Below are 15203 nucleotides of genomic sequence, written 5' to 3'. Positions count from 1 at the left end.
TATAGCTTCATCAAACAGGCAAGGATAGTTCCCAGCAACTGAGAGCCAGAATTTTGTTAACTGCTTGCGATTGAAACTATTTTTCAGTGACGTATCTTCTGATAAATCAATGAGTTCTTCACTTGCTTTTGTTGGCATACTACTTGGTAGGCGGTCTTGAAATGGGTTACAAATCAAATTCAACGAGTCGAGCTTTTTCATCTCTTCCCTGAAATAGGCATCAAAGTTATTTTTTAACAATGATAAATGAGTGGAAATTGCAGACAGTACGTTCGTCTTTGGCTGCACTTGGTTTTCTATAATAAAAGTTTCAAGAGTTTCAAAACAATCATACTTGCCATCCTCAATACAACTTTTCCACAACATAAGCTTTTTCATAAACGCTCGAATTCTATTGTGAACTAACTACATTATATGGTAAATATTTCATTTACTTGCAAAAACATTTGGTTATTTTGCAAATCTATTGCATTGTTTTACAAAAATATGGTGTTATTTTGCAATAGGTTTAGTTGTCATTAATGCATGATGATTAAGGTAGCAAAATAGTATGAAGTACAGACTGAACTAGCACAGAATCGTTCATTGGACAGGCCAAGGCTCCTAATGGGACAGTGATGAGGAAATAGCAATATTTTCTTTAATGCTAATGAAAAATATGTCAGAATGAAGGCACAAGGTATCTGATATGTAACTAGTCTGTGCAGTATTTAAACATTAGTTAACCACCTAGTCAGAATAAAGAAAAACAAAACTTAATGCATTAAAATGTATATCTGTAAAAGCACAGAACTAATGATTATACCCCCCATTCACAGATTTTCATATTTATTGTATTACTTTTCATTTCATTCCAGTTTTTATTATATAATGTGTGAGAATGATAACATGTTGTCTATTAGTTGGACATGCAAGTAAGAATCTCACTGTACTGTACATGTGACAATACTACTACTACTACCACTATTACTGCTACTACTAATGCATGCATGAAAGATGTTTCTATTGGTAGTTCCCAGCAATGTCACCCTCCAAAATATTCACGTGGTTTAATTTTACATGCTTGGTAAAACTGACCTCCTCTTATATTGCACAGGGTCACTGTATACCACTCTTTATTTCATTCGGGTTTGAAACACAGCCTACTGTGCATGCAACAAAATATTAAGAAGAACAGCATTTTTAGAAGTAACAGGTGCCCCCACAGACCATCTGGTGAGAGTCAATTAGCAAATCCACTTTCTTACTGCTGTGTGTTTGTAGGCAGCTTGTATAACAATACAAATCTGTATACATCTTTTTTATGTGTGCAAAGATTGGGATTTTTTTCTATTTAAATGGAAAAGGAAATCCATACAGAAGCAGTGTAATTGAAATGTAATGACTTTATTTATATAAATTTCATTTTCCCTTTCAATAATTTAGGCTCAGAATAAGGCTGAATTTCAATTGCCTTTTCTAAGAAGCACAGTTAAATAAAAAAAAAAACTTTCTTTCAATACACATCAAAAATGTACAGTTACATCATTTTATATGACAGTAATAACAATATTATAAAAATTACAAAGTGGAAACATAAAAATAAAGTTTAGCAAAACATTTTCCCTGGCTGCTCCAGGCAGGCAGAGGGTGATTGCAAGTTTTGTTCTTCAAAGTTTCCTGGAGGTGGAAATGACAAAACCCCTAGTGCCAAATCATCTCGATAAGAGTTGAATGTGGTCACACTAGTACGGTGCACTGACATCAGGTAATGCTGTAACATTTCAGGTGTATCTAGTAACTTTAATAAGAGACTGTATGAAGACCTTTTGATCAAGGGTAATAGGAAAGCTCTTCAACAAGCTAAAGTGGAACATTTTCAGAGTGGATGATTCCATTCTTAGTCAGACAAATAACATGTTATGGCAGGTTTTTGGCAAGACATTCTGAAAAATCATTAATTTCTTAATAACATAATTTATTGTTAGATTACAAATCATCCATCAAAGGAGTGTGGTAGAATGTGGGCCATCCACAGAAGTTCCAGAAAAGATTACCATGTATTTAACTCAAGCATGCGCTTGAGAAGCCATAGTTATACAGCTCTTGGTTAAATAGAGAGGAACCTAATTGATTAGCCATCACTACTGCTACACAATTTAGATTGGGTGCTTATAGCCTGACAAGATAGTTTGACAGTTCAGTTCTGTCACAATGCACAGGAAACTTAGGCAAGAACAAAGTGACTCCAACGTTGGAGACTTAGTAAAGTGCAGAAAAGTTTTGGAAAGTCAACTGTGCTGTAGCAAGATAAATTATAATTTGGTGGAGCAGTGCTACCTGGCAAAGGGTCTTTTTCAAAAAACATTTGGTTCTGTGTGTTGGCCTCACTAGTGGAAAGTATGACCAGAGGGGAGGGCCCTCGAGACTTGTTTGGAATTGATATTTTCAAGGTCAGTTTTAAAATTTAATTCTTACTTTTGTACTTCAAACTGACAAAATTCAAACGAGGCCAGTGTCCAAAATTTGGAAATTTATTCTGGTGTGGAGAAATCCTTTGGCAGACAGCCTGGTTCCTACTGTGTTTTTTAAGATACTGCCAGACTTGCAATTGGAAAATGTGAAAACACTCCATTGCAAATGCACCACTGTCTCACCCTTGTCCCAGAGAGGCATAGAACACCTGCTTCCTCCAGGATCAAACCAAGGCAAAAACATTAAATTAAGTACACCAAAGGAACATCTTTCTTCCCCAAAAGAGCAAATTTCTTCTCTACCCCTGTCTGCTCCACCCATATCCTTACATCTTCAGAGTTCTTCAGGGTTGAGAAATCAGTATTTGCGAGAAGGATCTGGGCAATTGAGGATGTCATACTTGATGTATCCAACTCTGTCCACTTGAAGGCGGGTGTTCATCCTCCAGTAGTAAGATTGCTGACAGAAATAATAGCTTCCTGAAAACAATAGAGAAAATTGCATTACAAAAATAGATATTATCTCTAGAAGTAGACTGACAGAATCATCCCTCAGTGTATTTACTTTACAAGACCAGTTATGATATGTTCAATACACTGGTGTAACATGAGTTGGACATATCATTCAAGGACTGTTTATAAAAGCTATATCAAATATTTTTGTACTTTAAATAATGTCTGAACTCATGAAAACACACCTTGTATACTAAAAGAGAGGACAGAAACATTTGCATGCAATGGATGCATGCAGAAAGCAAAGCCTAGTAATGTGAGAGCACCCTTATGTAAAGATTTACATACTGAAAAATCAGGACGTGTAATTATGAAGTCTTAAAAAGAGCACATTTTCTTTTTCTGCTTGTTTTTTTTATCAGATCTATAGTCATTCCTAATTCTTCAATTTATTTCACTGCATGTATTTTCTATTTCTCTTACCACTTTTCCCCACTGCCAACTATATATACTAAAACATTAATTGATTAATTTCCAATTTTTTTTTTCATAAGAGGAGCTGCAGGTAGTTATCAGCCCTGAGTCATCAGTTAACCAAACCTGAATGTTTTAGGGATGATGGTGGGACCTGGAGGGAAAAGCATACTGTGACTTCATCCAAAGTTCATACGAAAAAATAGGGCAGAATTCAGACCCAGGTCCTTAAGGCTGCACTCCTAACCACTGTGCCACTGCTCATAAATTTGCTTGGTGTACAGAAATGCATATGTCCTCAGGACTGCAAAGTAAGCTGCCATTAAGACTGAAAACTGAGATGATGTGCTTTGAAATCCAGTACCTCTGACTTTAAACCAAAATGACACATAACAGAAATAATAATAATCTTCTGTTTTTCAGCTCACATTTTCTATTTGATGGTCATGGGAAGTCGACAACTATCCTGGTACCTATTTGTGCATGCAGGAACCAGCCCACAATAGGATGCTACATTTACACCACACCCATTCAGTTTGAGCCAATTTAGGATTTTCAGTTGGATCTTTTGGGGTGTCAATGAGTACAATCATTTAAACTCCCTGCGTGGAGTTTGCATGTTCTCCCCGTGTCTGTGTGGGTTTCCTCCAGGTGCTCCGGTTTTCTCTCACAGTCCAAAGACATGCAGGTTAGATGAACTGGCTATCCTAAATTGTCCCTAGTGTGTCCTGGGTGTGTGGGTGTGTGTGTGACCTGCGGTGGGTTGGCGCTCTGCCCAGGGTTTGTTTCCTGCCTTGCGCCCTGTGTTGGCTGGGATTGGCTCCAGCAGACCCCTTGACCCTGTAGTTAGGATATAGCGGGTTGGATAATGGATGGATGGATATTTTATTTACATTCTGTATGATTTAAATGTTTTTATCTATTTTTTTTGTTTTAGCATAACATGAAAATTTAAAACAGAGTGTACTTTTCACTACTCTGAAACACTGATCCACCTTAAAACACCTTTGAGCACATTTGTACTAATTAACAGGGCCACTCTCCCACCTTGTGTCTTTTAAAATACCCTTGAGCCTCTCCTATGATTATAGTTTTCTTTAACAATATATTTTCAGAGAAACGTATGTCTCACCTTTGTAGAGGAAGACGTCATGGGCATCCAGTGGCACTCCACCAAACATATCGTCAATGTCACGGGGGTAACCTTTATCAGTGAGCTGAGTTTTTGTGTCCATCCTGATGAAACAATGGAAAAAAATATGATGTTCAATAACTGTCTCTAGCCTTGCCTTCCACCCTCAGCCAGGCTTGTGGGTAATAAGAACAGTCTGTCTTACCTCCAGTACTTTCCACCACTGAAAAGCAGAACTTTGCCTTGTCCTCTTTGGATGGCACCTTCAATCTTTTCCACATCGTTGCCCAGACCTAATTTTTCAATGCCGCGTGGTCCTAGAACTCTATCGCCATGGTAAACCCAGAAACGCCGACCTGTAAAAAAGAAAAAGCAAATGAAATCAGCAATCTGAAGAATTTTACAGAGTAGCAAGAGTATGAAAGATACAAAAATGAAAAACAGCTATTGTCTGTATAAGGTATGGTGTACATGTCTTTTGGTTTATTTCATTTAGAAATTTTGTGTTTTTTCCTCAATGATATAATTCACTCATATAGTTGAATGACTGTAATTTGAAATAAATAAATTAATAATCTACAGCAGGATACCTCTGCTTATTGAGTGTTAATAACTATCTTAGGTATAAACAGCACCAATATGGGGTTACCCAGGTCACAGGTAGATGCCTACAACAGAACTGGCACAAGGGTAACAAAGGGCCATCAATTTTATTGTCTGTTTCTGAGGGTAGGGCAGTCACAACACTAACTAGACCCTTTAGGTCAGGTGGTTGCACACAGATGAAATGATCTTAAAGGCAACCAATGAGGCCTAATAAGACTTTGAGGCTTTGAAGATGTGCCTTTTGTACTGTACGTCAACTCCTGTTCTTGCCCCACTTCAACCTTTTCTTACTTCATTCTCCTAATTACTAGGTCACCTATTAAAGCATCATACCTGAGAAAAAGTAAATTTTTTTGGTCAGCAGATCTTCAAATGCAGTGTCAATCACATTAGGCAGAGCAGGCCAAGTTTCTTGAATCCTATATGGGCCCTTAATGTTTGACTTTGCCTTCAGCTTCCAGTAGAGTCTAAAAAAAAGAAGGTAGCTGGTAAACATTCCTTACACCATGATATTTCAGGCAAAAGCAGACTGAGCCTGAGCTCACAAATATTCATGCTATGAGACATCTTTTTTCTTTAAAATGTTTCTTGAAACTTCCCGGTTGTTGTCTGTTTTCATTGTCATCAATTCCTTTATTATATGTCAGTCGATGCTATTAATTGAACCTAATCCTTAATTAGAAATTTCATCTCTTTTCTTACTCTTCTATGCCATTTGCATCTCTGTGCATTCATAAATGAGAACATTATACAAATAGAATGTTCTAAGGTGCCTTTAAATAGTACAGACCATCTCTAAGATCTTTACAAGTCCAAAATTAATTATATATCTCTTTAAGTATATTTATAATGACACAGGCAGATATGAAAAATCCTGTCATTTAAGGTTTAATGATTAAGCAAAACATCCCATTTCAAGAGGCTATTTTACAAAGCAAGTGAGCTTGAAACTTATGAATTTGCTAAAAAAAGAGTCCTAAGAAAAGTAAATTATTTCCCTTTTTGGTACTAGCAATATTATGGACTGACAGAAAGAAAAAGTAAAACTAATTAAGCAACATTCATTCAGTCATTCATTTTCTAACACACTTATTCAGTTAGGGCTTGCTGGGAATTATACATCATTCTAAATTAGAAGAAACAGTTGAATTCTGAGTAACCTAAAATTGATTATAAATGAGAAATATTGAATATGTATCACTGTTTTATTTTTATTAATCACTCTCTCTGCATGCATAACCAAATTGATATGCCTAGTGACTTATGGTAAATTTGTTTTCTTTTTATAGGGAAATATAATATGTCCTTAGTAGTTTCTTTCTTTCTTTCTTTCTTTCTTTCTTTCTTTCTTTCTTTCTTTCTTTCTTTCTTTCTTTCTTTCTTTCTTTCTTTCTTTCTTTCTTTCTTTCTTTCTGTTTATTTATCTTTTTGTCCTATTACACTATGCCATCCCTTTCTTACCCGTCTTTGAAAAGGTGCAGCTCTCCCATGATCTCAGACATGGTGTCAAAAATGGGAATCTGACAGGGATTCAAAGATGGATCAATGGGTTGGGTGGTAGTCTCAGGTGTTGATGGGGAGGCAGTTGGAGTGTCTGGTGTCTTAGGAGTTTTGGGGTTAGGAGTGGTGGTTGTAGTGCTGGGGCTGGAAGTAGTTTTGCTGGGCTGTGGAGGTGTGGGCCCAGGACCAGGATTGGGACCTAAAATACAAAACAAAAGTTATGTTTTATCTATTGCTTATTTTTAGCATGAAGTAAAATAGATTACCTGGAATTATAATTCAAGATATAGGGCTACACAAAATATACAGATAGCCAAAATAGATTAATTTGATTAAAGCATAAAATACATAGATCATTCAACCCATGCCAGCAAAATTCTGTTTCTTAATTATCAAGTGACATTATTTTCATATTTTTTGAAACATACTTACCGTAGAGGTACTGAATCCCATCAATATCATCTTTGTCCAGTTTAAAGTCCTCAAAGTAAACGTACATAGGGTACATAAGGGCATCATGGATGTTGGAGTGGTCTAGACCTAAAGCATGACCAAATTCATGGGCTGCAACCAGGAATAGGCTGTATCCTGTATGGGTAAAGACAATGAAAAAGTGAAATCCAAATGCTTGGTACTGAAAACTAAAATCCATTTAAAAATCCCACCCATTTATCTTTCTGCAGTTTCAAAATGTTATTTATCTGCCTTATTGCAGGAAAACTAACCTTGATCTGGACAGAATCCCCATTTCTGGTCCTTGTCATAGTTACTGGTGGTGGCACACCACAGCTTCTGATCTGAACGACCTTCACTGGTACAAGAGTAATATTTTTTCCCCAGGAAGGTGAAAGGAAACTCACATGGTTCCCCTTCAGAGTTTCCACCAATCACAGCTGTGTCTGCAAAACATAAAGAGCTTACTATTAAATTATCTGCCAAAATTAAAGAACTATGTTATGAGAAACACTGTTTTATCTTAGAATGTTATAAAACTAGCACATCAAACCTTTGACCACCACTGAAGTCTACTAGTAACCTTAAATAACTAATGGAATATTGAATGGAAGGGAAAATTCTAGAACAGGCATGGAGAGTGATTCAGTCATAGATTATTGATGTGTTTTAGGACCCGTTCCCTGATATTCCCTAACCATCTTGTGCACACACCATATCCCAATGCCTAAATCATCTAAATGCGTCAGTCAGTGTCTTTTTGTAAATAATTCAAACACCAGAGTAGACTTTACCACCCCACCTAGTCAAAATTTTTAAATTCTGATTGTTGCTCCATGTAGGTATTTTCAAAAGCTCCAAAGGATTGTCCATTGAACCAACATCTATAACATTTGGAAGGGTCATCTATAAGTCAGACCATCTATACTATGATACTATATGGGATGACTCAATTAATGCTTGCCGATTTATTTGACTGCCATAGTACTGCTAGGTTCCCTACCTCGATTGGGGCAGAATCCATACTTCATATCCTTGTCAAAATTACTTGTTGTTGCACACCAGCGATATCCATCTGTTCGCCCTTCTGTGGTGCATTTGTCATATGTTTCTCCCAGGAACACAAAGGGGAAGACACACTTGTCTCCATTGCTGTTTCCACCATAGGTGTACAGAACTGCAAAAAGACAGTAGAACATGAAGCTTGTTTCTAATGTAAAGCTTTTCTCACATACAGTAAATTGGTCCAGAAAAAAACAGGATTATATTATTAAATTAACAAAAACATCAGATACAGATGCAATGGTTAATGTGATATGATAAGTGTTTAACATTTTCAAGCCCTGAAACTGATTTGTACACTTGAATACTCCTTTGAGAGTTATAAAGATATCAGTGTTATCTGGGAATTCTGGGAAGGGTTATCTTTGGGTGTTTTACCTATTGTACACATTAACCAAAATAAGAGAACAGATATAAGGCAAAACTTACGCTCGCTAGGACAAAAGCCATATTTCTTGTCTTTGTCAAAGTCTGCAGTAGTAGAGCACCATGGCAGTTGGTCATCACGGCCTTCAGTGGTACAGGTAGAGTAAGACTTGCCATTAAAAGTAAAAGGGAAATGGCACATTGCCCCTTCTGCATTTCCGTAATATGTCTTCACAACTGCAATGCAAACAAGTTTGTAAAGATGCATATTCAGAAAAGGGATGAGGCTGAGAAAGGTAGTCTTTTTGGTTTTCTAATGAAACAATCAGTCCTATTAAAGAGATGCACTTTCTGCCTGATGCAGTTCTGTGCCTCAGTGGTAAAATGCACAAATAATTAAGAAAAGGCACCAGAATTCACATTGACTTAGGTATTCACACTCTCTGGAAGTCCCACTTCTTTTTCCATTTCTTGAACTATACTTTTTTTCCCCTACAAGGAGCTAGTTTTGAAATTGCCATCTTTAGCACATATTAATTAAAAGCCAAAGGCTTTTGTTACGAATTATACAGATGGTCAATAAAAATGTCATGAATTTGTATACTGGTGTGAGTGGTAACTTGGTATGTATGCTGTCTGTGGAGTTTTCTGTGGTCTCTATGTTACCGCATGGATTTTCTCAGGGTGCTTTGCTATACTTTGACATATCAAACACATACATTAGTTTAACGGTTGACTCTGTATTGGCCTGCATTTGGTCTGTAATGGTTTACATCCTACCCAGGTTCCCTGGCATTGCTGAGATAAGCTCCAGTTCACAACAATGTTATAGTAGGGAAGGCATATTAATAAAACAGGCCAATAGATTGAGATCTACCTTAGAGCGTATACTATTCAATTCACTTAATGCCTGTAATTCTTCCACTTACCTGCTCCTTTGCCCAACGTCCAGAACTCATCATCATCAAAATGAGCGTCTCCCTGAAGGCCCTCTCCTGGTGGGTAAGCATGTGCCAGCAGTCCATCTTTTCCATCAAAAGGATAAGGATCTCCATGATCTGGAATTTAAAAACAGTAAGGAGTTAAAAATCTTTAATAGGTTGTGCCTCTCAGATTTACACAGAACTAGCTTATTTTTCATTGTTGCCAGTGTTAACTCTAAAATACTCCCATAAACAAATTATCAAACAATATATTCTGATATATGGCCACTTTTGTATTTGTCACATGTATGGCTTAGTAATTTACCTTTATATTATTGTGTTTTTTAGTATGTGTCAGTGTTCTCAGCCGGTACACAGTGAGAGATATGATAAATGATTATATTTAATTGAATTTTGCCTCTTAAAGCACTTTGTGATGCTCTAAATTAAACTATAAATGGTGCTATATCAGAAAAAGGCTGAAGGATTGGTCATCTGAGCAATCATACTAAAGCTTATTTAGTTGGTTTTCTTGCACTGAATACCAAAATTATCTTTGTAATCTGAACCCCATAGCACCCATAGACATCCATCCATCCATCCATTTTCCAACCCACTGAATCCGAACACAGGGTCACGGGGGTCAGCCAACACAGGGCACAAGGCAGGAACCAATCCTGGGCAGGGTACCAACCGACCGCAGGACACACACAAACACACACTAGGGCCAATTTAGAATTGCCAATCCACCTAAACAGAATGTCTTTGGACTGTGGGAGGAAACCGGAGTGCCCGGAGGAAACCCACGCAGACACGGGGAGAACATGCAAACTCCACGCAGGGAGGGCCCGGGAAGCGAACCCGGGTCCCCAGGTCTCCCAACTGCGAGGCAGCAGCGCTACCCACTGCGCCACCATGCCGCTCTCAGTCAATCAATCAATGGTTAAAAACATCCACATCATTTTGATTTCTGCTGTAAAGTTTGCCAGTCAGGCAGTCATTTTCCAACCCGCACAAGGTCACGGGGGTCATGGGAGTCAATCAATCAATGGTTAATAACATCTATATCATTTTGATTTGTTCTGTAAAGTTTTTATGCCTATAATAATGTTACCTCCTGAAAAAGTCATATATAAAATAAGCTTTTGTTGAGTGACAGATACAGTATTATTAATAATGCTAGTTCATTACTAAGAAACTATAATACAATGTATTGTTAATTTTTTCAAACACATAAAGGTAAATATTTTGAGGCATAGACTTCCAGCCTTATAATTTTAGTCATTAAAAGCATTTGAATTCTCATATTTCAATCAGTTTCTATTTTAATTTTATTTTGCACTTTTTCAATGTTCCAGGGTCCTCCCAGCATGGAGTTTGCTTGTTCTCCCCGTGCCTACATGGGTTTCCTTGGGTGCTCCAGTTTTCTACCACTGTAAAATTACATTGCAGGTTAGATGGATTGGCAGTGTGTGTGGTTGCCCTGTGCAGGGTTTCTTTCTGCCTTGTGCCCTGTGCTAGCTGTGATAGGACTAAGCAGGTTGGTCAATGACTGACTTTTTAAATGTACCACTATATGATCAATGTGGTGGCTTAGTGATTAACACTAGATCAAGCATTCTTGATTTGAATTCCATCCCCATGACTGGCTGTGTTGAGTTCACATTTTCTCTCCGTATCTGCATGTTTTTGCCCCATTCCAAACGTTTATTAGGGTAACTGCCTCTTTTTTATATTGGCTCTGCTTGGATATGTATATGTTTGGGCCCTGCAATGGACTGGCATCTTCTCAGGTAGGTTCCTTCCTCCCTGCACCTCTGAATTTAAAAATGTCATTTCTGTATCTTTCATTAATTTTACTTATTGATTAATATTTTTGGGTTTACATACACCTTTCTCATTTAAACAATGCATCGTCACAATATAAGCATTGTATATTTTTTTGTGTTATTTAAATGATTCTTGTTAATTCCACTTTAGCCCGGACCTCTCAGTGTGAGTGACTGACTGGTGTAAATCAAATGCCACTCACCTTTCTTTCCAAAGGATACCATGATGTCTGCCTCACCCTGATACAATCGGGTAAAGGTCAGTGGGGTGACATCGCTCCACACTTTAAAAGCCCGGGCAAAAGCATCATCAATAATGGAAGAGTCCATGTCAGGAGAATAATTAAGAATCCTGTGTGGGGAACATGATAAGGATTTATTTAGGGATTTGTAAAGTTAATAGTTTGAGAGAAAAAAATTTGAAGAGCAGGGAGAGGTAGAATCTGAAAAAGCACTCAAGATGTCTAGATAACAGGAAATGATGGAGAACATACAGCATAACAAGAAAAAGAAAATCAAAAGGAAAGTGCTCCAGGAGTCATTGGTTTCAAAAGATATACTTTTAAAAATGATTAACCTATATTGAAAAGCTTTGAAAACATTAAATGTACTGTCTCATTCCATATTTTTTGGAACTTGTGAACATTCCAGCTTCTTTCTTAGCCTTAGGCCTACAACCACCTGGTTTATTTGACAAGAATTTTGACAGAGTATGTGAGTTAAAGAGTAAGAAAGAGAAAGATGTCTGTTTGCTGCAATCCCAGACAAAATCCAGCAGCTGTGGGCTAAATAAGTAAGAAGTGTTGCTGATGTGCAGTTTCTCCGTTCAGACAGCATACAATGAGGAATGCCGCTTTACAAGTAACAACACAATTGTGACTTTGCCATATAAATTTCATTTGGGTACTAAAAACAAAAGGTGTGCAGAGCTTGAAGCCAAATCTGTACTCCACTAATGGCCATAAACATTATTGTTGAACTCTACCTCACCTGTATGTGACGTTATTATGGTCCCACTTCAAGTCACCACTGAAGGTCTGGTAGTTCCGAACATCAGGAACTCCACACCGTGGCGCTCTCATGACTTTCAGAGTTTTCTCGTCCAATTGACCAGTCTCCTCCAGGCCTAGGTACCGCTGCATTTTTGTTAAAGCTTTGGATAGAGACATCTGCTTTGTACTGCGTGCTTTACTATCCAAGTAACCATAACGCTCCAGGTAGTCCTGTGAAATGGGAAAAAGCTGAGGTGAAGCAAGCTACACAAAATAAACTCAGTTATTATTTGAATATGTGTATCAGATAGGAGGCATGGTGACACAGTGGTTATTGTTTCTTCTCCATACCTCCAGCTACCCAGGTTTGACTGTCTAGTATTCTATTCCATTTTGTACAATTGACTAATTGTGTCTGAGTTGTTTGATGTATGGGTAGCAATAGCCTAGGAACAACTGGAATCCCATTCATAACTAGTTCTTACTTTGTGCCTGATGCTGCCAGGATTCACACTGTTTTCTCTTATTACTCTAAAGGAGTGTTAAAAAATCACTGAAAATATGTACCAGATATAAAATGCTACTTTATAGTTGCTTCCATTTATCATTAATTAAATTAACACAAATAAAATCTCTGTTAGCAGTTCAGCACTGAACCATTGATTTTTGCAACTACAGGGACATAGCTAGCAAGCTGGTCTCTTTGAGAATGTACTCTCATGACAAGAACAAATTCCAAACCTTAACTTGTCTTCTAGTCCCCATTATTCCCAAAGTCCCATATGCACCACTTTAGTGGATAGCTGCTGAGTGTTGCTCAGATAGCTGATGGCTATCTAATGACAAATCATCACATTCATGGATGAATATTTCTGAACTACAGATTGACACATTTATGTCTGTATATATTTTCATTTTTTGGACTTACACACGGCTGACCTCTAATTTTCAGTATTACATTAATCTACAAAGTTTGGTTCATTAGATATCTATCACACTCCCCGACAAAGTGTCAAACAAGCCAATTTCCATCCATCCATCCATTATCTAACCCGCTATATCCTAACACAGAGTCATGGGGATAATTTGCACACCTAATTTTCTGAATCACACTCTGGTTAGTGAGAAACTTTAAATTTCAAATTCTTATAGTCACACTAGTATCGTTCACTCATGTTAATTCTATCTTGTGGACTGAAATTTTAGAGCTCTGGGGCTTTAAAAATGTATACTGATTCCCCTTATCAAAAGTATTTCTGGACCCCTAATTTTCAATAGACGCATCCCTAATCTATAGAGTCACTGCTAGACATTTGGCACCCTAAATGCCAAAATCACAGATTGTCACAGTAATATGTTTGCAATTGCACCCTGTAGTGTCTCACATTAACTACTCTTTGCCCTCAGTGATTCATTTACAGTGTCTCACTAACGTTTTAGGACCTCTAATCTGCAAAGTCATCATCCGTGTCCTTGGGCTTTAATTTATAGGATGTCACACCGACATCTTTAGACTTTAGATTTGCTCTCCCACCCTCAATGCATAGTTTATAGTGTATTATTAGTGTCTTTTGGTCCCATTTCTCTTGACACCCTTGACATGTTTTTTTACAGAATCACATTAATATCTTAAAAACTCTAATCCACAGAATCACATATTTACCACTATGCATCTTTGAACCTAAATTTACAGAATGTCACTCTAATGAACACTTAATGCACAATGCCAAAGACTAACTCATAAAAGCCTTCTTTCAGACTGTCTCATTAACATTTTTGAACTCCTAATCAATACAGTCACATGCTAAATTCTCTAAATCTTCAACCCTCCATTTACAAAATGTCACACTATTGTCTTCAGACTCCTAATCTACAGCGGCATGCTTTAATATCTGGGGATCTCACATGAACTACTCCAACTCCTGTCACATTTGCACCATAGGCTACCATTACTAGCTATAATCTCAAACTGCTGGACTTTTGAATGACTGCGTTTTTGAAAGTATAATGTAACATGTATTTTCTAAGTTCCTAATGAACCTCCCACCAACCCTTTCACATATTAAATACCCTTCTATGGCTTTTAGTCTACAGTGTGTTATTCTAATTACGCTTGCAGATTTCCAGTGCACAGTCTGTCTCACAATCTGCTCAGAAAAATACCTTCTTGAGATGCAGAACAGTTTTGTGAACCTTAATTCACTAGGTTATCAGTTCAATTTACTGCTGTGTATACCTGTTTCGTAACCTGCCAGAGCCCCATCTCTAAAAATATCGTAGGTAGAAATTTCCCTAAAAACCCTTTTAAAGGCACTATATATATATATAAAGTTTGTTTGTGCAGTAGCATGTTTAGTAATCTGAACCTCTACCTACCATTTGTCTAAAGAAGTACAGTAAAATTTTAGGTTCAGAAACTCTACACTGCCTGACTCAAGTGTTTAGGATACTCACATTGACAAGGTCTTCATCGGTGAGGTTCTTCAGCACATCCCCAGGGAAGTTCACAAACACTTTCTTCATTGGAGCACACAAGCCTCCCAAGATGTAAAACCCCAGAATTAAAGGGGCAAGAGCAAAGATTCTCATGTTGAGAGCTGGAGCTGATGTGCACTCTGTTGTCAAATCTCTGCTTTATCTGACGCTCTCTGCTATTCTGTCTATTCAGGTGTTCTTCTGTCCTTAGAGAAGCCGACTCTGCTTTTATGGGCTGAAAACGTTTGCGTAATTCACAGCTCCTCCCCTAATTCTGTATTGTGAAACTCAGGGACTTTTTGTCTAACAAAAGAATGACACATTTCCAGTGTGAATCAGATTGATCAGTAGAGGGCAGTTTTGAGAAATGAATACTTTTCTGTATGTTTTGATCTGAGGCAACTGATCAGTAGAAACTATTCAAAAATATTCATTGAGTATGAATGAATGATTAAAATCCCCTGAATGTCTTTACAAACTCAACC

General features: G+C 37.4%; 1 protein-coding gene across 1 annotated transcript; it reads right to left on the bottom strand.

Annotated features, from left to right (window-relative positions):
- Positions 1 to 1367: 1367 nt before the first annotated feature.
- Positions 1368 to 14889, bottom strand: mmp9 (matrix metallopeptidase 9). Its single transcript, XM_028811865.2, has 13 exons — positions 14698 to 14889; positions 12242 to 12474; positions 11455 to 11603; positions 9429 to 9557; positions 8563 to 8736; positions 8075 to 8248; positions 7344 to 7517; positions 7051 to 7206; positions 6580 to 6817; positions 5452 to 5585; positions 4718 to 4868; positions 4513 to 4616; positions 1368 to 2933 (listed from the first exon to the last, which is right to left on the bottom strand). Exons 1-13 carry the CDS (start codon positions 14830 to 14832, stop codon positions 2812 to 2814), a joined length of 2073 nt encoding a protein of 690 aa, XP_028667698.2. The 5' UTR covers positions 14833 to 14889; the 3' UTR covers positions 1368 to 2811.
- Positions 14890 to 15203: the final 314 nt, after the last annotated feature.

This window comes from Erpetoichthys calabaricus, chromosome 10, assembly GCF_900747795.2.
Source record: "Erpetoichthys calabaricus chromosome 10, fErpCal1.3, whole genome shotgun sequence".
Classification (NCBI taxonomy): Eukaryota; Metazoa; Chordata; class Cladistia; order Polypteriformes; family Polypteridae; genus Erpetoichthys; species Erpetoichthys calabaricus.
This window is presented reverse-complemented; position numbering and strand designations above follow the sequence as displayed.

Excerpts from the sequence above, each read along its gene's own strand:
- mmp9 (XM_028811865.2), bottom strand. The coding sequence starts at position 14,832 with ATGAGAATCTTTGCTCTTGCCCCTTTAATTCTGGGGTTTTACATCTTG. Across the intron at positions 4,869-5,451 it reads AAAAATTTACTTTTTCTCAG|GTCGGCGTTTCTGGGTTTAC; the intron begins GTATGATGCTTT and ends TCTTTTTTACAG. Across the intron at positions 4,617-4,717 it reads AGTGGTGGAAAGTACTGGAG|GATGGACACAAAAACTCAGC; the intron begins GTAAGACAGACT and ends TTGTTTCATCAG.